Genomic DNA, 26204 nt, shown 5'->3' with positions numbered 1-26204 from the left:
AATTTAACTACTTCACGCAATTCTTTGTCGCTCACGAGCAAATAATTTTTGTTTCAAATATTCTATTTTGTTCTATTATTCCCCGAGAAATTCTTGTGTTCCTTCTGGTTAAGTGTTTGCAAATGGCTCTCTTATGACCCCTCACACCTGGGCCATGCTGGTCAGATTTTCTGCCCAGACAGATATTCCTGTGCCCAGGTGGGATGGCAGGATCGCCATTCCTGAGCCAGGTGGAAAACAAGAGTGTTCACCCACAAACCTCCTCATTAAAATGTTGTTTCCTCCTTGGTGCTAAACTGTGCTTGAAAATTCAAATTAATTTTTGTTGCCATATTTGCTGGTTTACCGAGCCCCAAGGGGGTCACATCCTGAAATCCAAGCCAGGATTTCCAAGCTGGGGGGGGGGGGCTGGCTGGGTGTGACTCTCCCAGCCCTGTGCGCTTCCATGGGGCTCCCACTGACGGTGTTTCCCAGAAATATGAACCATATTGCACCGACACTGCCTTCCCAGGGCTGAGCCCGGTCCTGGGAAGCTTTCCAAGGAAATTTTACCCTACAATTCCCTCCTCCTCTCCACACAAAGTGTTCCCCAGCGTGTTGGACAGGAACGGAGGAACACGGGTGACAAATGCTCAGGCGTTGCCCACAGGCATCACACACACTGTGGGGAGAAATGCAAGAAGCTGGACATTATTTTTCCAGCTTTTCCAACTCCAAGCCCAGCAGCCCACGGGAATAACCTTGCCTGCCTGTTGTTGACAAGTCATCTAATTCATCTTGATGCTGGTGACTAATATTCCTTGGGTAAAATCCTTGACCTCGCTACGGTCAAGTGCAAAATTCCTGTTAACTCCACCAGGGCCAGGATTTTAACTCCTGTTAACTCCACCAGGGCCAGGATTTTAACTCCTGCTAACTCCACCAGGGCCAGGATTTTACTGGGATCCCTGCCTGTCCTGGTGGCACCCCTACAGCTTCCTACACTCACCAGGCTTGGGCACCTGCAGGAACACCATCCCTTCCCTCCCCACTGACAGCCCTCAGGCACTTGCCTTGCAGGGAGGAGTATTTTGGTGAGAAAAGCTCCTTCTCTCACTTTGAGCAGCATCAAGGATCATCTGTGCCTCCAGCAACCTGCACTGTGCCCATCCTGTGAGGTGTGATCACCCTGCTCCTCGTGCCCTGGGGCAGGGACAGTTCTCCAGCAGCTTTTCGTGCTGAAATTGTAGAAGGAAACAAGAAATGGGGTTTAGTTGGGATTTTTTTTCCATAGAAACATGCCTGCAGCAGTTGGGAAGCACTTACACTGCACCTGTGTAGGAACAGACAGTGATTAATTAGATGTCAAATTACAGCTCCATTGAGTTGGCTCAATTATACCATAAATCTCCCCGTTGTCCAATTAGGCAAAGAAAGAAGCAAAATGAGACTTGATCCATCGGAGTGTTTCACTGAAGTGAGCTGGAGCTCTCACAGCAGTTTGTGTAGGGGTTGGTTGTGTCAGGACATGGGTGTCCCTGGACAGCCTCCCCTGGGCTCCCAGTGCCCCATCCAGGGCCTCCATCCTGCTCACTGATGCCATGGGAGCCAATCCCGGTCCTGCCCCACCAGGGGATCCCCCTGGACCAGGGAGCCCTGAAAGGTCTCACACAGTCCCAGGAGACCAAAAGATTTAGGCTTATTTGCTCCTACAAATGGGGACAATATAAACGTAATATAAATGTTCTGTCCATCTTCTGTGGATATAAACTCCCCACTCCTGGAAGTGTTCAGGGCCAGGCTGGACAGGGCTTGGAGCAACGTGGTCTAGTGGAAGGTGTCCCTGCCCATGGAATGAGATGGTCTTTGGGTCCCTTCCAACCCAAACTCTTTTATGATTCTGTGATAATCCTGGCGATTTAATTAACTGCAATTTTTAGTACAAACTGGAATCACTTGGCTTTGTTAGGACAAAAGTACCAACATGTTTAAGCAACAGTTATTGTTTAAGAGCCAAGTTTTGCCCCCGGTCTCTGCCCCTGCCCTTCCCTTCTGGTTCCTCCTTAGCAGGGAAATCACTCCAGTTTCAGTGCACAGAGCTTGGGTAAAGATCATTAAAAATCCATGATCACAGAAGGGACCTGCCTCCAGGTCAGGAGCAAAAAAAAACCCTGTTTTCTAGTTACTGGAATTATTCATGGAAAAGATGTGTGTCTGTGAGGGGGTCCTTTGTTTCCACCGATTTTTTGTAAAAGATAACTTTGTGTTGCCACGTAACAGCCTTGTGCAGGGCTCCAAACCTTTGTTAGAACGACTCTTTATTCAAGAGTAAACAACAGGAGGAGGCCACGTGTCACAAAACAGACCCATTCCCAAAGGTCTCTGCCTGGCTGAGCTCTGGGGCTTCCAGCCCAAGGGAAAACATTCCTGGCCAGGGGTGTTGTTTTTCCTTTGAAGGACAGAAGTGTGAAAATCCTTTGCTCCAGTGGTGTTCAGGCAGCAGCAGAGTATGTTTTTCCAGCTGTCCATGACTGTGCCTCAGTTCACAGAATCACAGAATCCTGGAGTGGTTTGGGATGGAAGGGACCCTAAAGCCCGTCTCGTCGGAGCAGTACAGGATGGGGCTCACTGTGCTCTCCCCACATCCCTTGCAGGTGACACTTGAGGGGCCTTCACCTCCTCAACACGACCTTTAATAGTGAGATTTTCACAGGATCACAGAATCATCGAAGTTGGAAAAGCCCTCTAAGGCCATCAAGTCCAACCATTCCCCAGCACTACCCCATGTCCCCAAGTGCCACATCCACACGGCTTCTAAATCCTTCCAGGGATGGGGACTCCACCCCTGCCCTGGGCAGCTGTGCCAGTCCTTTTTAAAGCCAATTTTTCCCAATCCATTTGGGAGAAAAGAGGGGGAAAAGAAGTTTCATGGACTTTCATGGAATTCTGAAAAGGAAAACAAGGAGTGATGTCAGTGTGATGGGATGGATGAGCGTGTCTGTGGTCACTGTAAATCAGGGGCAAAAGCACCCCAAGTTATTCCTGCACACCTGAGGCTGGGGAGCCTCGAGTTTTCTCCTACAGAGAATGCCAGCAAACACTCTGGATTCACCACACCTCCCACTGGGCCTGGTGGTTTCAGGAAAGGTCTGGCTGGATGCATCTTGTTTGGATCATCACATTCTGGGTTAGGAAATACAGCTTGTCATGAAGCCCAAGAATGCCAGCAATGCCTTTTGTCCACCAGTGGGTTTCAGCAGCTCGTTAAACGTTCACAGATGGTTCAGGGAGGTAAAACCTGACAGGCCCCGAGGGGACCCACTGGGAACACCTCTCATTTATGGGGGCTGTGTGAGTTTACACAGCACACTCTGCCTTAACCATCCCTGCATCCCAAAACGCGGCTGGGGAAAAACAGCACTGGAGAACAGTCAGCTGGACTTGGCCAGAACTATCTGGAAAGTTCTCATTAATCATGGAGCAAACCAGGTTTTCTCAGCTCCTGGAGAGGTGGGTGTGGAGTGCCTGGGACCACGGAGATCCAGCTGCTGGGTTTAGGCATCAATTTGCAGGTGGCAAAGAGCTATAAAATGGGCAGCTGTGGCATGGGGAGGGTGAGCTGGATTTGCTGGTTAGAGAGGATGTGGTGGTTGTGGCTCAGGGCTTCCTTATCCCAGGGCTGCTGGGTGGTGAGATTCCATGTAGGCTCACAGGCCAGAAATGTTCACCCAAACTACAAGGTGGTGGCTCTGGTCCATAAACTCCTGAATTTGCTGGAAGCTGGGGGAGGACCTGAAGAAAGCCATGGTGGGGCCTGCTTGGTCTTGGACTCCTCAAGAAGTGTCCCACTGTTGCTGGGAGCAGAATGTTGAGCAGCAGGAATGTTTGCTGGGATCCAGGACAGCTGTTTGGGGTTGTGGAGGTGGTGCCACCCCTGGCCCCATCTCCCTGCAGGTGCTCCAAGAGAGGTGGGAGCTCTGGCTGCACGAGGGAAGCAGGTGAGTGTCCAACACCTGGTTTGGGCTCTGAATGCACTGTGGGTTATCTCAAAGGAGCAAAGGGCTTTGGGGAGGCCTTGTTCTGCTCCAGAGTCACCAGAGGGAAGGGGCAAATATTTGGGGTAGCACAACCTGTGGAATACATGAGTCTGAAATCATAAATCAGTGCACTTTGGGCACGGGACAGTCAGAGCTGCTCAGTGCATGGTTGAGATCCTGGTGTTTTCAGCTGGCTGAGTCATTTAGGATTTCTATTCAGTTCCAGTGCAGTAAAAATGATAACTACAGCAATCTGAATTTTCTTTTGGTAGTGATGTATGCAAATAGGCTTAAAAGGAGCAAGTAGATTATGCTGATCCCTCCTGTGGGTTACACTGTGACACCAAGGCAGGCGTCTGGCACGTTTGGAGGGTACAATCAGCACCAGTCTTATTCTGCTGCACGTCAAGGTCAAAAGGTGTTTCTTCCATCCCCCCTGGTAATACCTGCAGGCCCAAAAGGGCCACAGAATCAAAACTAACACATTTTGAACCTGACCTAATCTGTTATTGGTACAGTCCTATTTGCAGCTAATCCAGGATAAAGGTGGAATTTCCCTTCTAAAGATCCCTGAGCTTCCAACCCTCTTGCTGGAGCTGGTTGAGCCCCTCTGAAGCCCCTCTTCCCACCCTCTCCCCTGCCTGGGTGCAGGATTAGTACTGCAGGATCCACCCCTCACTTCTGCACAAGCCTCTGTCAAGGAAAGGTGCTGGAGGCAGGCAGGAGATCGTGGGTGTTACTTTGATTTCTTCCAGTTCAATTCACTTCCAATGTTGGTTTTACCTGGGATCAAACACAAGCGCTGTGAAGTTTTGGATTGTTTTGTAGTAAAGTGCTGCCTCCTGCTGGGAAAGGGGCCCCGTAAAACAGACTGTTCAGTAATTTATTACAAAGGATTCCTTTCACCTGGAGTCTGGGAAAGGGCTTTGCAGAGATTGCTCTGCTGGCAGTGGAATAGTTCCAAAAATAAGTGACAGAATTAGTCAACGATGTTGACCAAAATGAGAACTGAATTAAAGAAAAGCCTTACTCTATGATATGGTACTGCACAGGGGAGGGGGGGGACTTTGCTCATGAAGGTAGAAATCCCTATTTCTGTCAATCATTGAACAAAATGTGTTTTCACATCCTCAGAAATGACCCATTAACACGAAGGGGTTTTTTTATTAATTGTACTCCCTTGTGTAATTCCCTTCACTAACTAGTACTGAAAATGCTCTGGGATATTGATATCCCAGTGTCCATTTACACACCAGTACACCCTGGCAATGCACACCTTGTGTGTGTTTAAATACCAGCTCTGTCTTGGTTCCATGGGGACAGGGAGCTTATTGATGAGATCCAGAACTAATTAATTCAAATTACCAGTTTTATTTGCAAGTGGCTCGTGGGCTGTCAGTGCAATGTCTGGGGGTGTTTAATGTTGCTGTTGGTTCTATCATGATGATGATGGTTCTATCAGTAAGGAAAATCTTGCCCATATATTCTCCCTTTGATTTCCTCTCCCTTTGCTCTTGGTATCTGAGTCCCTTCTCACCTGTGACCGATGGGGTGACACAAAAATAACCATCCTGATACTTTTCTGCAAAATCCCATCAACCCACTAGATGGCAAACAACCACTTAAAAAAGCCCACAAATACAGTTGTCTTATCTAAATAAACCCGCTGGTGATTTGCTAAAGGAGTTACTTTTCTGCTTATATTTCACCCCAAAGTATAGAGAAGCTTGTCCAAAAAAAAAACATTAGCTAGATATAATATTAAAAGCTCTTTCACATTCTTGGATTGTGAGGTACAATGTGAGCTTTTACATGGAATTGGGTTGGAAGGATCTCAAAGCCCACCCAGTCCCACCCCCTGCCATGGGCAGGGACACCTCCCACCAGCCCAGGTTGCTCCAAGCCCCGTCCAACCTGGCCTTGGACACTCCCAGGGATGGGGCAGCCACAGCTTCTCTGGGCAACCTGTGCCAGGGCCTCCCCACCCTCCCAGCCAACAATTCCTTCCCAATATCCCATCTGAACTGACCCTTTTTCTTTTGTTACCATGATACACAACCCTGAAGAGGTTGTGCTATTTTTCTGTGGGAAATTTGCCTCTGACTCAGAGCCTGGTGGAGATTTCACTGAGACGCTGTAAGAGAAATAATGTCCCTGACAGAGGAGTAGAGGTGAAGAGGGAAGGACCTGACGGACCTGATCTTTCTGCTTTGAATCATTCCCCGGGGAGGAAAAAACAGCATAAAAGACCTCTTGAGGTTGAGACACTTGAAAATGCTTTAAAAGCAGAACAAGCTTGTAAAGCTATGAAGAAATGCTTGAACAGCTCACAGACCATTACAGGAATTCCCACAGGGAGAGAAGGGGCCAGCTGACATGTCTAACTCATCCCCAGCTCTACTATTTCTCTGCCCTGTGCTCTCCTTGCTTTGCCAACTGGCATTATAGTATTTGGATGACAGCAGTAATCATTTGTTTGATCTTAAAAGCAGCTTTTTTATTCTTCTATACACAAAGGGCTCCTCCTCTGGCTGGCAGAGCAGTGAGGTGATAGCCACCCCCAGCCTGTCCCCAGAGCAGGATGTGGTCCTGTGGCCTCAGTGCTGTAGCACGGAGCTCTTTGGGGCTCACAAACACCCCCCAGAGCTGCCCCAGCCCCAGGAGACCAGCCAGGCTCGTGGGAACGCTGCAGTCAGGGAAAAGTCTCCTGTAGCTCCTGCTGCAGAGAGGAGGTGTGGGATGGAAGGTCTCCGTGGCTGTACCGGGGTTCCTGCCACAGTCTGGGTGGGCAGGAAACTCCACAAGGCTCCCCATGGCCTGGACAGTTAGGAAATTCCTGGGTAAAGCTGTTCCATCTTAAAGAGATTTGACTTGGAAATGCTCAACCGCTGGTCGGGCCGTGCCTGCTGGGCAGGGTGAGGGTGGCACGTGTCATGCTGAGGTTTGCAGTCTCACAGGAATGGCAACCCAGACACTGCCCTTAGTGCCTTGTCTGTGCTGGCACACACTCCTCGGATCCCAGAGGTGGTTTTTCCGTGCTGGTTTGTCCATGCACACTCTCCCTGGCTCCCAGGTCACTGCCCCATGACGGCAGGGTGAGCCCTGGCCAGCCAAGCAGCCTCATCTTTCTTCTTCTGTCCTTCAAAGCTGCAGTGATGTAAGCCCTAAAAATAATTCAGGCCTCTCCCCGTAGTGACAAATGTCCTCCTGCCTGAACCAGGGCTATATCTGTCCCTGATGTGAGCCTGGCAGGATACAGCCTGTTCTTTTCCATCCCCTCGGTGCTTCCCTCAGTGCTGGCAGCTCCGCTGGCACTGACTCCAGGGTAACACCCTGACCTGTGCTTCCAGCTGGGAGAGATCTGGGAGAACCATGACTGCACAGGAAGGATGAACTCAGGCACATTCCCAGGTCAGAGCCTTTACTGTCACGATGGTACAGGGTGTAAGAACCTCTCACCAAAGCAGGGGCTGTGCTGTGAGTCTGGGGAACCTGGTCTATGCTCAGCATCATCCTCTCCCAGTTGCTGTTTTCCCAGTTTCTGACCTCCAGATGGGAATATCAGATCCATGGTAGCTCCCCCAGGACGGATCTGATTTAAAGTGTGTGGTGACCTGCTGGTGGGGCTGACACCAAGGCTGGTTGTGTGTTCCCAGAGCTGGCCAGAAGTGTTACTGACCCTCCAGGAACTGGCTGTTCCAAGGGATGGGGGCTGTGCCACCTCAGGGACAAGGAACAGCCTGTTTGTTCATGGAACACCTTCCTGTTTTGGGGTATCACCAGACAGTGCTGGGCCAAGCCTGAGGCACAGCAGAAAACACACACAATCTTTTCACTCTTGAGGTGCTGCTGCCAGGTCAGGGTTCCCCTGCTCCCGGGGTGGTGTCCTGGCTGGGAAGGACACGCTGTCCCCGTGGTGACAGAGCTGTCACAGCCCTGCCCTGTCTCAGAACCTGCCCATGACTCAGATGGACACATTTATCAGCTTCTGTTTCTCAGAGCAATTTATAGCAAAGGTGAGATGGGCTCCCACTGACCTGCAGCTCAGTGGGACTTGATAAGGTCCAGTAAATCAAATCCCACGTGTTTTTTCCTGACACACACACCAGTGTGTCTCAAAGAGAAAAACAGGGCTGAGTTTATATGTGCTGGAAAACACGTTTGAACTTAAATGACTTTAATTTGTAAATGCATCAAACTACTATATATTTATTTATATTAATATTACCATTGCAAATAGGTGAGCTGGTGAACATCAGTGTGTAGAAAAAACTCATGTGGTGAGTATTCCTAATTTTCCCAAGGCCTTACACTGTTTTGATGGAAGGTGAAGCAATTTGTGTGAGTTGTGATACCAAACTTGAAGTCCCAAGTCCATAAACTCAATAACTGAGAGAAACAGGCTTCATTAGGCACTAGGTCTTCTGAGAAATCCTATAAAACACTTATAGAAATGCAGATTTACTGAGAAAATAAGAGGGAAGAAGTATTGCATCTAGAGTATGAGGTTTGAAGGGTATGAATCTTCCAGTTCAGGAGTGTATTTTACATTCTAGATGATAGAATGATTGAAAACAGGTTTGCTTTCATACAGGAAGAACGTTTTAATCTTCTCTTGATAAGGACTTCAAGCCAAACACCAGCTGTACCTTCACTGGAGTAAATAAGAAACGAGTGTGGCCAGAGAAATGCCACTGAAACCGAGGGAGGGAGGGAGGGAGGGATTTGGGGAGTGGAAGGTTGAGCTGAATCGGTTGAGCTGAAAGAGAGAAGCACTTGTAGCCCAGTGCACTCCCACCCAGCGTGGTTTCACAGCCTGTTACTCAGGGTGCAAACTGCAGGGTGGAACTCCTGCTCAATTCCTCTTTTCTCTTTCAGAACCAGCAAGAAGAGTTTGAAGAACTCACCCTCTGGGGACAATTTCAAATAATCCTTCTTGTTCCTCTGAGCTGTTCTAGACCCCAGAACTGGAGTCTCTATAAATCTTTCACAGAAGTACCCAAGGAATTCCTCCTCAAGTCGTAATCTGGCAGAGTAAAACCCTGTTTGTCCAGCTGGGATAAATCCTACTGCCAAGGTTTTTGGCACCAAACTCCTTTATACCAATGCAAACCCAGCACTCAACCTGTACGTGCAATCAGAAGTCCTGTCAGAGCCAACAGTGCAGATTTTTATCCCTGACATGGCAGGTAATTCCAGATTCTCAATTTATCATGTTCAGCATGAAGGACTGCAGTCCATCTCCTAAGTGATTTGTATAAAATGGATTTATAAATGGATTTTATAAAAACCAAACAAACAACTTTCAACTAATTTTTTTACTTTGGGGATTTTAGAATTTAATGAATAAATTGATCTAAGCATGTTCTGCATTGTCTTAGCCTGGTCTATTTGACGTGACAGCAGAAAATTTTGGATATCTGCTGACGTCAAAATATTTTCCTGCTGAGCCTCTTGTCACGTTGCTTTCTTACATCCATCATTCTTCAAGGAAATCAGATTTTTCTGTCATCACAAATTCTTATTTTCCCAAAATAATCCTTTCTTTTCTGTTAAGGTAATTGCATGTTGTAATCTGCATTTCTTTGCTGAGAAACTGGGTTTGAATTTTCGTCTGCGAAACAGGTGCTGCCAAGCCTGTAAAATCCTCAGGATTTAGGCACTGAGGAGGTCTCACTACTCTCTAGGAGAGAGGTTTTGGGATATCCAGAACTCCCTTTCCACAAGGTGTTTCCTTTTTTTCCATGTTTTATCACTCAGCTTTGGAGTCTCTGCCTGCAGTGAGACACCTGGAAGAACAAAATCAGTTTACACCTGTGTGCAACTGGTTTAAGGAAGGAGCTTCCATGGATTGTACAATTCCAGGCCAAAGGGCTCCAAGGGAATCAGGCTCGCGAGTGCCTCCTCAGGACTCAAGCAGCAATTATTGATTGATGCTTTCCAGCAGTGTCCTGGCAACGAAGCACAACCTGATCCTGCTGCCAGGGGACAGCATTGCTTGACTTCACTGAATTCAAAAATAGACCCATAAAACCATCCAGAATTGGGAAGAACGGTCAGGCAGGTTGAACAAACGCACTTCTCACCGGGTTTTTAAAATATCAGAGCGTAACTTGGAAAACTGGAGCAAAGCAAACCCAAGAAATGATGGGTGTGTGCATGGAAATAAAAAAGTGGGCAAATTCCAGTGCACTGAGTGTCACCTGCTGCTTCCATGACTCGTTTGTCCTCCTTCCCAGCCCGTCTGGCAGCGCTGGGAGGAAAATGGAAAGAGCTGTTTGCCTTCTGCAAATACCACGTAACCCAGGATTTTCACTTCAGGGTAATCTGAGGGTTGGAGAACTGAGTCAGCTTTTCCCAACTCTCCTTTTCACTACTGTTTCTTTAACCTTCTGTCTGTTCCGTGGGCTGTAAATTGCTTTTGCCATTGCAGAGGTGTTTGGCACCAGCCTTGTGGGTTCACTGGATTTTTCTTGGCTGTGTTAGCATAGCACCAAAGGCTGGTGCAGGTTCCTAAAAGGCCAGTGGTGTTCCAGGTTGGAAATAATTTTTAAAATCTCAGGGATTGTACAGTACGTGGCTAAAAGGGGGAGTTTGGCAAAGGACCAGGAAAAGAGGGTGAGCTCTTCCAAATACCTGGGTTCCTTTCCAAATACGTGGAATCCCTGCTGATTCATGAACCTGCACATACAGCAGCTCCCAATTAAATGCTGTATTTCCATTAAAAACACTGTTTTGGTGGTGGTTACAGACTCTCAAGCCCCAAACTATACATGGAAAGGAAGGCTATAAAACGAATGCTGTGGGATTGGTGATATTTCTAAAAGAGTTGTTTGTAAAACTTAGGAAGTTTATTAACAATTGTAACCATGACACAAAATAAGGGGCCACACCCCATGAGTAGGAAGAAACAGTGCAGAAGCAGCTCAGCCTCCTCCACCACGGCTGTTCCTGTGGAAGCCTGGGAGACAAAGGCTAAAAATATTGGATTTGTATCTCTATAGATGCTTTTATCTTCATCTTGCTTGGCAGAACCACCTGGCAGCAGTGAACCACCCTGACCCTCTGCTCCATTAATGATGATACCACAGCCTGGCCCAGGTCCATGGGGGTTTGGCAGCCTCACACCTCAGTTCCCAGCAGGTTTGTTCATCCTGGACAACCTGGAATAAAATAATCAATCTTTCCTGTGTCCTGTGCAGCACTGGGACCTGCAGAGCTCTCGGTGTGTCCCCAAGGTCAGAGCCCATCTGAGTGACAATCCATGCACACACATTGAACTGTCAGAGCGAGGTGTCCCCTCTGGCAGATTCTGGGGGATTCCCTCTATGAGGTGTCCCACTGTGGCACAGTCACGGTGTCTTTTCTGGGATAGCAGTCCCACAGCTCTCTGGGGAGTCACTGCCGGGACAATGGACTGTGAGGGAGCAGTTTGGCCATCGCTGGAGAGAGACTGTCCCAGTGTGGGGACTGTGAGGGGCACCTCGGGTGTGTGTCCAGTGCTGGGAAGTGGGTTCCTCAGTTCAGGAAGGACAGTGAGGGGCTGCAGTGTGTCCAGGGAACAGAACAGAGCTGGGAAGGGGCTGGAGCAGCAGGAGCAGCTGAGGGAGCTGGGGGGGCTCAGCCTGGAGCAAAGGAGGCTCAGGGGGGACCTTCTGGCTCTGCAACCCCCTGACAGGAGGGGGGAGCCGGGGGGGGGGGGGTGTCGGGCTCTGCTCCCAGGGATAAGGGACAGAAGGAGAGGGAACGGCCTCCAGCTGTGCCAGGGGAGGGTCAGGTCGGACATCAGGAGGAATTTCCTGCTGGAAAGGCACTGGCAGGGGCTGCCCAGGGAGGTTTGGAGTCCCCACCCCTGGAGGAGTCCAAGGAAGGCCTGGCCGTGGCACTCAGTGCTCTGGGCTGGGGGAAAAGGTGGGGATGGGGCACAGGGTGGACTCGAAGGTCTCAGAGCTCTTTTCCCACCTAGTGAACTCTGTGCCTGGGGACACCTCCGGGACACACGGGCGCGGCGGGGCCACCGCCCGCTCCCCACACAACATGGCGGGCACGGCCGCGGGGCGGCCCTGCCACTCAAACCTCGCGAGCCAATCAGAGGCCGGCACTGCCCGCGGGGGGCGGGAGTTCCTGGTCAGCGCGCGTGCGGTGACGGCTGCGGAGGGATCCGGGGCGCGTGGCGCGAGTGTGATGCGGCCGTTCCCAGAAGTGACGCAACCGCTGGGAGTTTCCCCGTCATTTGTCCCGCGTGGCGGCGACAGCGGGGGGGGGGGAGTCGCGACAGCGGGGGCGATGTCGCGACAGCCGGGCCTGGCGGGGAGCGCTGAGCCGCCCCAGGCGCCGTCCGGGCGCGCGGTGCCTGCTGACAGCTGCCGCACGCCGCTGTGCCCGCCGGGAGGGGGGTGGGCTGCTCCGTGTGGAAACGTTTCTCCAGTCCTTAATTATACATTTATTACCTACAGCGGCTTGAACTGCGGGAGCTGTTTGACTTCTTTTTTGCGTTCTTCCTTGATAAATGAAGCCGGAGGTGACTTTTCCCTGGAGAACGCCCCCCGCCTGGGAGGCGCGGCCTCCTCCTGCGCGGCCTGCACCGCAATCCCTGGTTTTCACTCGAATTCAGGGATTTCCTGTGCCGTGTTCCAGGCGCCCAAAGGCCGAGGGCAGCGCTGAACGCAGGGCCCGAGCCATGTTAACTCCCCGTACGGCGTTTATTCGATACATTCTCTGCGCTGTCCCGCCCCTGGCGGGGGTTGGGCTGCACTGACCTTAAACGGCCCCTTTCAGCCCCAGCCCCCTGTCACTCCGTCATCAAACCCGGCGTAGCCCGTAGTCCTTCCCGCTCCGCTATTTTTCCCTGGTTTAAAGGTTTTTCCCGGGACAGCCCGGGTGGTTCCCAGTCCCGGTCCCAGGACAGCGCCGGCCCCTTTCCTTTGCCGTTCCCGGTCCCTGTTCCCGGTGCCGGGACAACCCCAGCCGGTTCTCAGTCCCGTCCCCGTTCCCCTTCCCGTTCCCTCTGTCCCGGTCCTTTCCCTGTTCCTGTCTCTTTCCCTTTCCCGGTTCCCATTCCCATTCCCTGTTCCTGTCCCATTCCCGGTCCCCATTCTCTTTCCCGGTGCCCATTCCCGTTCCCTCTCCCAGTTCCAATTTCCCGTTCCCGGTTCCTATTCCCGATCCCATTCCCGGTTCCCGTTCCCCCTCCCGCTGCCCGCGGGGGGCGGGGCGTGCGGCGCGGACTCTTTTTTCCCGTGAGCCCCCGCGCGGGCGGCGCTGCGGCCGCGTCACAGGGTGCCCGCAGTCCGCGCGCGGCCGCCCCGCCGAGCAGAGCCGGCCCCGCCGCCGCCGCTGCGCCATGGCCGCCGCGCACCCCACCGCCGCCGCCGCGCCCGCCGCCCCCAACCCGCCGCCCCCCGCGCCCGCCGGCATCCTCATCGGAGACCGCCTCTACTCCGAGGTGTCGCTCACCATCGACCACTCGCTGATCCCCGAGGAGCGGCTCTCGCCCACCCCCTCCATGCAGGACGGGCTGGACCTGCAGTGCGAGACCGACCTGCGCATCTTGGGCTGCGAGCTCATCCAGGCGGCCGGCATCCTGCTGCGACTGCCGCAGGTGGGGCCTCCCGGCGCTTCCAGCGGGAGGGAAGGGAAGAGGGGAAGGAAGGGAAGGGCAGGGCGGGCGGCGCCATTGTGGCGGCGGGAAGGGCGGGGGGGCGGCGGGGCCGCACAAAATGGCGGCGACCGGGCCGGGCACTGATGGGCTCCCTCTGCGCCTCCCTCTGCCCTCACAGGTGGCCATGGCGACCGGGCAGGTGCTGTTCCATCGCTTCTTCTACTCCAAGTCCTTCGTCAAGCACAGCTTTGAGGTGAGCGCCGCGCGGGGCACCGAGGCCGGGCGGGTTGTGTGGGACGGGCTGCTCGCCTCGGGCCTCGCGGGTTTGCTTCTTACTTGTGTAATTTTAGCCTTAGCGGGATTAAATATTGTTTACTTAACGGAAACGGGCCTTTCTTTCAGATTGTTGCCATGGCCTGCATCAATCTCGCGTCCAAAATCGAGGAGGCGCCTCGTCGGATAAGGGACGTGATCAACGTGTTCCATCACTTGCGACAGTTAAGAGCAAAAAGGTAAGATCAGCTTCGTTACGAACGTAAACACCTGTTACCGCTAATGTACTGCAGTGTTCGACTCACAGTATTTTTCCAGGCTAAGTTCAACGACCTAAAGTTGGGAAGGGAGTGCTCGTTGGCTGCTCTGTAGGCAGTACAGTGCAATCCCGACTTCTTCTGCTTTTGTTCACTTGGTAGACCCATTTCTGTTCCTTATTTGGCTGCAAGTCACGAGTATTGGTCCTAGTTTTAGGCTAATGGTTGTAGGTTTTGGTTGGTTGATTGATGTTTTTGTTGTCATGCAGTTATTGAAAGGTAGTTTTAGGTGTGAGTAGCCAGTAGTGGGTTGCTGTGTATTCTCCAGATTTTTAGCCATATTCAGTCGTCTTAATGCTTTTCTGTCATTGGTGTGTGGTCTCTTAAGTGTGGTTGTGGTGCCAGTTAAGCATCAGTTAAGAAAAGAAGTCGAATTTTTGGTGATGGCAGTAATTATCTTCTAGAGAAAAAAACAGTGTAGAAAATACCTGAAATAAGGTCTGACTTGGCCTGCAGTGTGTGCAGCTTTACTGACGAGCAGTGTGTAACCGAGTCTGGGAGGCTGGAGGCATCTTTAACATCTCTAATGCACAGCGTGGGAGTGGTGTTGTCCTGGTGCCTGGGCAGGGGCAGCTGTTGCAGAGCTGTGAGAGACCAGTGCTGCTTTCTGTGTGTAAAGCAACATTTGTTCTTGGGTAAATCAGATTAGCAAAGCAGTAAGAGGAACAAGGAGTGGTTGGAGGAGTTCCCTAAGTTGCTGTTAAACACAAAATCTCCTTAGTTCTGTCGGGCAGCAGAATTATAGTTTGGGATTGGAGGCTTCAGCTTTGCTTTCAGTGACTGATTGCCCAAAGTTTAAGGAACTCTGTAGTTACAGCAGGATTTTGTTTTCGGCTGGATTATTAAATTTATACTTTATTTCTCTGCCCTGTGTCACCAGGGTACAGCAGGAATTGAACCTTCCATGTGGTGTAACCTTTTCTGAGAAACAAGAGTAGAAATCCCTTAGGGAAACCAGCTCTTTGTTGGTGTCTTTATCTGGTTATGCTACTCTTGCAGCCAAAGCTTTGGCCTGTACTGCCTCGTGCTCGTTTTTCCCAAGTTAGTTGTAGATCCAAGAAGAAAGGGTCAGTGTCACACTTTGGGACTGAGCTTTGTTGGTTTTGGTGTTTAGGTTGTTCAGCCCTGAGGGAATTGTGAGAAGTGGTGTGGGGTGTGAGTTCAGTGGGGCTGTCTTCCACAGTTCTGATAAGGGAGTCTGGTGTTGGAATTATTGGAGCAGGTTCAGTGATTAGTAATGTTTTGGCCTCGATCCAGGCAGTGAAGGTTAATTAATCATATGCCTTGCTTGTCTCTGCAATGAGAATATGAATTAGCTGTTTCTTTGTGCTGTGTGAAGGATCAGAGAAACTGAACTTAACCTGTGAATTTAAATCTTTCCAGCTAGCCTGTTCCAAATCCCACCTTGTGCATGTTACATGGTGTCTAAAGTGCATCATGTCCAGAGAACTCGTGCACTGCTACCCATTATTTTCGGGAGAAATGGGTATTGTTGCTCTGCGATTCTGAGTGAATCTGCATGAAACGAACCTTAAAATGCTGCAGTCTGACATTCAGACTTGCACACCCCCCCTTTTTTTTTTTTTGTTTTTAACAAGCAGGATGTAAACGTTTTTCTGTGCTTTTTACAAGCTGACAGTTCCATCACCTGTACGTGTTATTAACTTCAACTCTTTTTTCCCTTGCAACCGACTATACAGCGACCAGCTACATTTACCAAAGCCTGGGTGATGTGGAGTGGTACATAAAGATGAAGCTGTCGTCATGGCAACAGTGAGTGAAGTATCGAAAATCCCCAAGGAGAAGCCAGTGCTCTGAGAATAGGTCACTGGAACCGGGGGACTAACAGGTTGGCCGCTGGTGAACCATTTGGAAGAAACTCCTGTATCTTGTTATAAGCTTTTTTCTTTGCTGTCCAGGTTTTTAGAATACTAGCTTAACCTTTTTTTTTATTTTTTTAATTTTTTTACTGAAGCTAACACTTAGGCTGTAGATAGTTTCTCACACACAACCCAGAACTGAAACACTCAGGCTGCTGTACTTTCTTTTCTAGTCTAGTTTTTCTGTTAACTGAAGCTCTTAACCCGCACACACATCTGGGGTAGTTTGGGTAGGCTTTGCTTTCTTTCTTAACCAGTTTTGGGTTCTTAGTTCCACTTTCTGGCTCTGTATAATTGCAGTTTGAATTCATAGTAAAACAAGGATACAGAAATCTTGAATTTGTAAATTTACGCCAATTACGATGTAAGCAGTCCCTTCTATGTACCTGTTTGCAGAACTGGGAATTGCATTGGAATTTTTTTTTTATGAGACATGTAGTCAACTAGAGGTGGTATTTCTAATGCTGAGAAGTAAGAAAAAGCTAAATAAGTGTTTTGGACAAGCATATTTTCTTTTGAGTTTCTGACGAGCAAATGTGATGTAGAACTGCATGTAAAATGTTTGTGTGCATGGAGAAAAGCTCGTACTGTGGAATAACTGCTTTTAAATAACTGTGTGCCAAAACATGTGTTCTGAGCAAAGTGCAACTGTTGTTTATCTTGTAGAATGTAGCTTGAAGTTGCTTTTATTTCTTCTAAATGTGCTTGAAAGCTGCAGAAAGTCCTGAGACTGGAACCAAATGTGACTGGTGTCGTGCTGTAACCTCACACGGGGCGCTTTGAGACGCTCAGGTGCAGGACACGGGTCCCTGCAGTGGGTTTGGAAGTGGCTGCATTAATGTTACACACTTAGTGCTCTTCAAACTGCCCTGCAAGTCCGTGCTGCTTGGATTTATGACCTTGGAGACAAACAGAACTCGTGTTTTTATATTGACCAGCTTAACAGAGCTCCGGTCTTTGAAACGAGACGCCGCTGTTGTGCTGTACTTGTCAGAAGTACTTTGCTCCATGTGGCCATAATTACACACAGGGCACTGTTCCTCCGATGGATTAGTCATCCCAAAGACATCAAAGTTTAATATTACATCCAGTGAAGTTGCAGCTGTGTTGAGAACTTAGGTCTCATTTGTCAGAGTGATTTATAAAAACGGGTATTTGTAATTTATTTGTTGTTACAAGCACATTACAGAGTGTGTTAATCTGTTGGGTTGTTACACAATCTTAATCTCAATCAAGCGTTGCATCTGAGTGTTGGATTGGCTTCCCAGAGGGGACACTGTGTGCTCTGTTGTTAATGATAAAGTCTTGCCTGGAGCTCTAGTGCTATAAAACAGACTCAGAGTAAGAATTTGCAATATTCCTTGGCTATCCAGGGCTTGAAGGTCATGTTTTATATATTTTATGCATAAGGTTATAAGTTACTTTTCTCTGGTTTGTTACTTGGACCTAAAACAATTCTTGGACTGAGAACTAAGTGCAGCAAATGCAGTAGCAAAGTTCCTCTTTTTATTTAGTAGAAAGCAAAAAAGTTTTCCAAAGGGAAGTCTCTGAAGTTTCCACCTTGTAAATAATTGTTTACCGACACTTCAGAGTTCATGCCAAAAGTGCTATACTGGTGAATCTTAATATGGTGGAGAACTTGACTTTACCAGTAATAAAGTGCAGTAAAGCACTTAAATCTCTGCAGATTTTTATTTTTCCATAAATGGATAAAAGTCTTTATTTCTGGAAACACTACCTGGACAAACTGATGTTTTTCGTGGCTTCCTTAGAACTGTAGGTCTGTGGAATTTGTGACCTGAGTAAGGTGGGACACCAGAGCAAAGCAAAGCCCACTTGGGCTGTTGGGTTTCCTGTCACTTCCCTGTGGAACGTGTGCTGAGGGTGAACTGTTGGTGCTGATCCCGTGGCCCTGGGGAAGGACACTGAAAAATTAACATACAGCAAGGCTCATGTCTGTCCTGCTGCCCCTGGAGCTGCCTTAACTTCCTCACACAGCTGTCTGGGAATGCAGGGCCGTGTGGAACGTGGGGTGGTGGAGGATCCTGTGCAGCCGTGTTGTCCCACTGGTGATGTTTCTGATAGACTGGGAGTCGTGGCTGCCTTAAATCCATGATCCAAGATGTCCCACCTCTGAGGAACTGTTCTGCTAAACTGAGCCTGGGCACCTGAACTCGCTCTGGATGATGCTTTGCAGATCCTGTTAACGCCAGTGATCTCTGGATAAAATTGTGGAGAGCAATACTGGAGGAAATATTGTTATAAACCCCAGTATAATTGATTGGAATGAATTGGAAGTGACTCAGTTTCACTGATTGAAAGAACTTGAGCTTGGTTCTCCCATTCTCACTGCAGAGCACTGTGTTCAGCCTCCTGGAGTGTTCATATAACATCAGCCTCTCACTGAAGTTGCCTTAAATAAGCTTGAAAAGTTCTTGCTTTCTAGTTAATTTATGGAGGGGGGGGGGGAACACAAAATTACCAGCCAAAAAAAACCTCGAAACAAAATCTCCCCCTATTCTGACTGGATTTTTTTGGAGTAGCTGAAGTGGCAAACTGTAACCTTGCCCTGATGAGTAACGCTTAACTAGAGAAGTTACTTTCATGTAAGTGGAAACCTTGGCATTTCTTAGCAAACAGGAAGAGTAAGGCTGGTGCTGGAGTTGTAGGTCCTTCCTGGCACCAAGCAGCTGCAATAGTTCCTTCCAGAGCTGGGAGCTACTTCTCAGCCCCTTGGGAAGAGAGGGGAGCTTGTACTTCAAGTTGTACAACACTGTGCTTTTCTTGGGGAAGTGGATGGTTTGCTGTGTCCTTTGCCAGTGACAACCAGCAGCTGTCCAGGTGACTGCAGGAGTCATGCCATAAACTGGATTATGGAAGTTGGGAAGCTTCTCATCCAGCCTTGTAATTAAATCAACCCTTTTTCATCCCGGGGTGAGAACCTTGGTTTGGAGTGTTTTATGTGCTCTGTGACCTGTCAGGGAAGAGAAGTGAGATCCACTCATGGAATTTGCAAGTTAGCAGTGAAATATTTTGCCTGATACAACAAAAGCTGTATTTTGAATCCACTTTGCATTACTTTTTTTTTTCTTTTGAAGGTAATATAATGAGTGCATCATATACACAGACTGTGGTTTATTGGAGCATAAGGAGCTCTAAAAACATTTTTCTGCTTTGGAAAGCACATGGAATGTGTGAGACATTACAGGGAAAAAGCTGATCTGTCTTCAGGAGGAAGTGGACTCAAATATCCAGAGTGGAATGTTGAAAGGTCAAGTCTAAGCACGGGCAAAGCAAAGAATATGAAATGGAGTGTGACACCTGTGCATGAAGTGCACAGCAAGTCATTCGAGGTCAAAGTGCTTTGGAGAGTTCAGGTGTTGGATTTGGAAGGAATTAGGACTAGACAGTGCTAGAGTTTGAAATCTTTTTGTGGAATGAGCTCTTGTTTTGGAAATGCAAACAGCAGCAGGGATATCCATGGTACCCACCGGTGAGGGGTGCAGGGAGATCTGTCACCCTTCAGAGAGGAAATTCTGTGCTTTACTCAGCTTTTCACACACCACAGAGCCAGGGCTGCCTTGTTCTCTGAAGGCTGAATAATCTTCTCTTCAGTTTGTAGGAAACTGCAATTTCTAAAGCACAAGTTGCTACTTCAATATTAATTAGGAAAAACCCTGTTCTGCCTTACTTCTGCTTTGAAGTCCTGCCTGGCAAAGGCAGTTGTGTCACATTCCTTCCCTCACCTCTGCCATGGAGAAGAAGGTTCTTTGGGATCCTTCCTGCCAAGCAGCTCCTCCCAGCAGCTGGAGCAGTGTAGTTTGCATACACAGCAGCAGAAGGCTATTTTTTATCTCAGCCATCTAATCTGTAGCTAGTCAAAAGCAGCAACTAAACTAGTTTATCTAAACTTGGACAGCACAAGATTAATGCTTAAACTTGCTTGCAGGAGTTGAAAACCGGTTTCTGTTGCCATTAGTTGGTTGGAAGGGAAAACAGAGTTGCCGTTATTTTTGGATATGCAAAACAGTTTTGATTTTATTTCTTGCAAACTATAGGACTCCAAGCCCCCTGATACTTGATCAGAACTACATAAACACCAAAAATCAAGTAATCAAAGCAGAAAGGAGGGTACTGAAGGAGTTGGGATTTTGTGTTCATGTCAAGCATCCTCATAAGGTGAGTTCTCAAAAGTAATCTAATTGTATCTATTACTCTACCTTGATGGCATCACTGTGAGCTGTGGAGCGAGAAACACAGGTGTCAGAATGACCTGCATTCTTCTCTTTATCCCTCTGTAGTTGTTGTTAATGTTTCTGCCAGAGTACTTGGGCAAACAGTCATATTGACTTGGGTTGAAATTGCTGCCTTGGGAAGGGTTAAAGCTGGTGGCTGGTTTTGAGAAATCTTAACCAGTTGTCTGAACATGATGGGAAGACTCTTGGGGATGGTCCTGGGCAGGGCTGAGAGTTGGACTCGGTGATCCTTGTGGGTCCCTTCCAACTCGGCATATTCTGTGGCATGAGAGCTTACAATGTGTGCTTAGAAGAGGAGCCCCCGTTGTTTGGGAGTACTGTTTGATTTTAAAAATATATATTTACATATATATGTACTTCATCTTGCTTTTTGTGTTAAAACTGAGTCTCTTTTCTCTTCTCCCCCCTTATTTCTCAGATCATTGTTATGTATTTACAAGTCCTAGAATGTGAACGTAATCAAACCCTGGTACAGACAGCCTGGTAAGTTATTTTCCATTCTTTTCCTAGCCAGGAAAATAGTAGCAGAAATAACAAGCCTGATGATCCCTATGCAAAGCAATGAGCTGTAAGTTCCTACCCAAACACACGCTTTGAAAACATTGTGGTGCTTGTTTCTGCTCACTATTTTCATGGCTTGATTGCGGCGCAGTCATGGAGGACTCAATTTAACTTTGTTCTTTTTTCTACTCTTTGATTAAAGGGTAGTCCCTGATGGTAAGTCATAGAACTCTGCCCTCTGCACCTCAGCCCTGACCTGGGGATGGCCGGTTTGGCTGCCCTTCTCTCCAGCCAAGCCAGTGCAAGCTCTCATCCGAGACTCACTGCCGTGATCCAGCGGGCAGCACCTCCGAGTGCGGAGGGGTGCCAAGGATTTGTATATTTGTTTCCAGAAGTAACTGTTACAACTGTCTCTGAATGTCTTTGTTCCTACCTGCTGTATGCTGTAGTGTTTAAAGGACACGTGGGGGACAATCTGCCAACGGTTACTTAGTTCATTTGGCTAAACTTGAGTTCCAGAGAGGATTTCGGTGCATGCAGCATGTTCCCGTAGAGCCATACTGGGCATGGGGGTTGGAGAGTCAATGCTGACTGACTGCTGTTCCTCTCTCTCCCATAGCTTGGGAACTTAGAAATCCATGTAGATCTCTGCTGTTATTGTATCTCCTGGCATGTGTTGCTTGGTAGTGCCCCCCCTGTGCAAGACCAGGAGCTCAGGGGAGTTGGGGCCCTGACTAACTCACAGATCTCTTTCCAACACTCAGTGAGCTAATGGGATGCCTCTCCCTGGATGAAATTAGTGGGACTCAAGGCACACAAAACTTAAGTGCAGTCAGTGTTTTGTGAACTGCCTAGGTTGCCTCTGGAAGATGGTAGGTTGCAAATACACTGTGCTTTCCTGCTTGCACCTGAGTTTTAAATTGGTTTTTAAATACAGCACCACTGGTGTCTTAAGGCAAACAGCTGGACAGATGCAAAGTACTTGTTAGGTTGTGAGCTCTGGACATTTTGGGATAAAGGAACCAAGGAAGCAGCCATGAAATGCTGCTGGCATTTGCTACTCCACATTTTTGCACTGGGATTCAAACAGTGCCAAGGTGCAGACTGTTACAAAGTGACACGTCAACACCGAATACCACAGTTCCACAGAAACCATGTGTTTAACATCATAACAGAAAAAATAATAAAGTCAATTGAGTCTCCAGTATTGTTATCCTCTAAAAAATAAAAAAAAAAAAAGTAAACCAGAGATCCAACCTTTCCTGCTGTGTGTTTTTAGGAATTACATGAACGACAGCCTCCGGACAAACGTGTTTGTTCGCTTTCAGCCCGAGACCATCGCGTGTGCTTGCATTTACCTGGCTGCCAGGGCCCTGCAGGTGAGCACTGCCTCGCATTGCCAGGGGGCTGCTTTCAACAGAATTCATGCAGACATTGAAAACAAAAGCCTGGCCTGTAATCCCTGTTGCTGGTTGTTTGGGTTTCAGATTCCGCTGCCCACTCGCCCTCACTGGTTCCTGCTCTTTGGCACCACGGAAGAGGAGATTCAGGAGATCTGCCTGACCACTCTCAAGCTTTATACCAGAAAAAAGGTAAGTTTGAGATGTTCGGTTTTCCTGCTCCATGCTCAGTGCAGCTTGAGCTGAGTTACAGCTCTCCAAAAGTTTGGGAATGCTGGAATACAGATCTACTAATGGGAAAGGCTCCCGTGAGGAGGGTGTGAGAACAAATTCGGAAATTACCCCCATTACTGGACAGATGATTAAAGCCAACTGAGTATTTTTCAGAAATGAGATGAAAATACGAATTGCATTAGCTCAGCCTCTTACCTCATTGTTCCTTCCACAGCCCAATTACGAGTTTCTGGATAAAGAAGTAGAAAAGAGGAAAATGGCACTGCAGGAAGCTAAACTGAAGGCAAAAGGTTTAAATCCAGATGGAACTCCAGCACTCTCAACACTGGGTGGCTTTTCTCCTGCATCCAAACCATGTAAGTTTGTTTTCTGAATAGAAACTTGCGTAATACTGTTTGATAAGTAACTAAATCTGTGTCCCAGGGTAGTTAAAAAAAAAAAAAGGCAGATTTGCTTCTCAAACTGCTGAGACAGTTTAGGCTCCCTCACAGAACTAAGCAGCAAGGCAAATCTTTCATCTTTCCTTTTTTTTTCAAACATAGATTTTTAAACCAGTTTCAAGACCTTGAAATAACAGATTATAGGGAAAAGGGATACTTTACTCTATACTTCCACAGATGGGAGAGTGATCTATTAATGACATGCACCCTTCATGAGACAGGAGTTGGTGTGTGTTACGTGGTGTGAGGAGAGACTCTAGATTCAGTTTGGGGGGTGTTGCAATGGCCTTCCTGGCTCCTTTTGCTGCAGGTGTCTCTGAAAATGGCTTTATCTGCCTTTTTTTTAATGCACTTGGCAACTGTTCAGTGTGGTGAAGGCAGGCAGCTGGTGGTCAGGAAATGGAGGAGGGAGAGGCACAGCACAGTCTTGGCACCAGAAGGAATAAACTGTAACACCTGTTTTGAACCAGCCTGTCAGAAGTCTGATGGTTTGTCTTGGTGCTTTCACGTCTCCCTGCTGCTGCTTTTGAGCTGTGAACTGCCAGGGGGGTTCAAAGGCCCTCACAGGCCTTGACCCAGTGCTGGTGGTGAGGCAGGAGGCTCAGGGCCTGGTCTGTCTGTGGCTCTGCAGCAGCTTAGGCATGTGTTGTGAGGAGCAGCACTGTCACAGTCCCTTCTGAAGAGTCAGAGTTTTCAGAGGGTTTGACCTGGCAAGTGTGAATTTCTCATGGACAAAGAATGTGAGGTGGGAGCCAAGGCTGGGAGTGTTGGAAAGCAGGAGCTCTTTTGGGCTTAGCAGCCCTTCTGTGAGAGGTGAATCCATCTCTGTAAAGACAGAGTCACTTATGGGCTAAACACACTTAGCTGCAGTTTGCTGTTCAGTTTTAATCCTTTCTGTAGCATTGGAAATTATTGTCCAAGTAACAAGCTCTGTATCTGTGGGCCGTAAGGGCAGCTTTTACTTTGTGCCTTTTGGCCCCTGGTGGATGAAGGTGAACCTGGCTGTGTGGTGTGGAGGTCACAGTGCTCTTCCTCCTCTGCTGTCACTTGGCTTCACATTATGGGTCTCCCCATGAACATCCTGCTCCAGGAATGAACTAAAAATGGAAAGATGGAATGAAATAGTAGCTACTGAGTTCGTATCTACATTTAGTGCAGATACTGATACAGGTGTTTAAGAGATGTACAGTATGTTCATGACAAAGGATGAATAAATAGCTAATTTTGAATTTAAATTTCTCAGCTTCCCCGAGAGAAGTAAAAGCTGAGGAGAAATCTCCGGTGTCTGTGAATACCAAAACCATTAAAAAGGAACCAGAGGAGAGGCAGCAAACCTCCAAGAGCCCTTACAATGGGTAGGTAAAACCTCTCCTGGTAAAGAGAATACTTGAGTAAAAATGCTTTCTTTAACTAAAGTACAGTGAACCACTGCTGAGCTCCTTCAGGGGAGTAACAAGTGCCTCAGAAGTGCAAGCCTGGTTTGTTTTTGTCCCCCCTCCAGCCTGAGAAAAGAAAGCAAGAGAAGTCGAAGCAGCAGGAGCGGCAGCCGGTCCCGGTCGAGGACAAAGTCTCGGTCTCGCTCGCACACGCCGAGGCGGCAGTGAGTGGGGGCTCTGGGGGGGCAGGGGGGGCAGGGCTCGGGGGCTGTGGCATGCTCAGTTCCCTAAGGATCCCATCACAAATGGGAGCAGTCAGGGCACACAGTGCCCGTGGAAGGGGTGAGAAGTGCCCCAGGACCAGTTAGATGTGTGGCAGCTTTGTGGTGTCAGTGCTCCCTGGTGCTCTGCCCGGCTCCTCAGGGCTCTGCCCCTCTCCTGTGGTGGGAAGAGGGGGATGCAGGGAGAGCTCCTGCCTTCATAAATACGTACTTTTGAAGAATCTTCAGGCTCATATCCAAGTTGGAAGCTGCCAACTTGGATCTCAGTCAAGGGTTCCCCAAAGTATCACTGTCAGATCACTGAGGGAAAAGGACAATAAGCAGTTTGTGAGCTGGTGTTGAGGGGAGATTCTTGACAACGTGGAAAAATCTCAAAAGGTGCTGCATTCTGGGTTTGGTTTGGGCTGTTTATTTTCAAATGAGCTCAACTAAAAGAATCCCAGACTGGTTTGGGTTGGAAGGACCATAAAGCCTGTGCAGTGCCACCCCCTGCCATGGGCAGGGACACCTTCCACTAGACCAGGCTGTACATTGGGGATATTTACTGTCCTTCCTCATTTATCCCCGTGGGAAAAACAGTCTCTGACTTCTCCCAGTGCCTTGGCAGCCCCTTTGCTGTGGTCTGGTTGTTGTTTCCCTGTGTGGAAGGCCCGTTCTGACTCCCCCTCTCCCGCAGCTACAACAACCGGCGCAGCCTGTCGGGCACCTACAGCTCGCGGTCGCGGAGCCGCTCGCGCAGCCACAGCGGGAGCCCCCGGCGGCACCACAACCACGGCTCCCCGCACCTCAAGGCCAAGCACGGCCGCGAGGAGCTCAAGGGCACCAACAGACACGGCCACAAGCGGAAAAAATCCCGCTCCCGCTCCCAGAGCAAGTCCAGGGATCACTCGGACGCCGCCAAGAAGCACCGGCACGAGCGGAGCCACCACCGGGAGCGGCGGGAGCGCTCCCGCTCCTTCGAGCGCTCCCACAAGGGGAAGCACCACGGCAGCGGCCGCTCGGGGCACGGGCGGCACCGGCGCTGAGCCCCCCGGGCACAGAACTGTGGGACTGCACAGCCCCTACCAGGTTTGGAGGGACTTGGGCCCCGGGGCTCGTTTGCCAAGAGGGGCGGAAGACTTTTGTTTGTTTTTTCTTTTGGGACAGGAACTGTTACCAACTCTTTGCACATAATACCTTAGCAGTATCCAAGGGGTGGAAAACCATGATCAGGTTCGTTGTATGTATTAGAGCTGTGTATTGTTTATTGAGCTGAGAACTGGAGACAGGATTTCTGTAAAAAAGCAAAACGTACCTTATTTTTATACCAGTCAATTGCAGACGCTTATATTTAAGTATAGTTATTTGTTTAAATAATGGTGGAGACTTTCTTACACTGGTTTTAGTCTGCATGTGTTGAAAGATTTTTACAAGAAATAAAATATAAAGCTTTTTTTTTTTTTTTTTACTGCCTGTTGGATGCCAAATGTGTTGGAACTAAACTTACTTTTCTTACACACCCTGGCCTTGAGCGCTGTGCCTGAGTGGGACAGAGTGGGTAAACTGGGAAAGCTTTAGATGTTTGTCCTTCCCAGGGAATCCAGGCAGCAGTTGGAATAAATGACCATGGACCTCTCTGAAGTTCAGTGG

The 26204-nt window shown here is 48.7% G+C and overlaps 1 protein-coding gene across 2 annotated transcripts; it reads left to right on the top strand.

Moving 5' to 3' along the window:
• The first annotated feature begins 13411 nt into the window (after nt 1–13411).
• CCNL1 (cyclin L1) lies at nt 13412–26078 on the top strand. Of its 2 annotated transcripts, XM_032697698.1 has the most exons (11): nt 13412–13617; nt 13796–13870; nt 14020–14129; nt 20146–20266; nt 20762–20826; nt 22124–22223; nt 22332–22436; nt 22693–22834; nt 24162–24273; nt 24420–24518; nt 25252–26078. In XM_032697698.1, the coding sequence occupies exons 1-11, from the start codon at nt 13522–13524 to the stop codon at nt 25598–25600; spliced, it is 1374 nt and encodes a 457-aa protein (XP_032553589.1). In that variant the 5' UTR covers nt 13412–13521; the 3' UTR covers nt 25601–26078. The 2 variants fall into 2 exon arrangements, with proteins under 2 accessions (XP_032553589.1, XP_032553590.1); XM_032697699.1 differs by lacking the exons at nt 13412–13617; nt 13796–13870 and adding an exon at nt 15908–15980.
• The last annotated feature ends 126 nt before the right edge of the window (nt 26079–26204 follow it).

Source organism: Chiroxiphia lanceolata, chromosome 10 (assembly GCF_009829145.1).
Source record: "Chiroxiphia lanceolata isolate bChiLan1 chromosome 10, bChiLan1.pri, whole genome shotgun sequence".
Taxonomy (NCBI): domain Eukaryota; kingdom Metazoa; phylum Chordata; class Aves; order Passeriformes; family Pipridae; genus Chiroxiphia; species Chiroxiphia lanceolata.
Note: the sequence above shows the minus strand (reverse complement) of the source record. Positions and strands in the feature narration are given on the sequence as shown.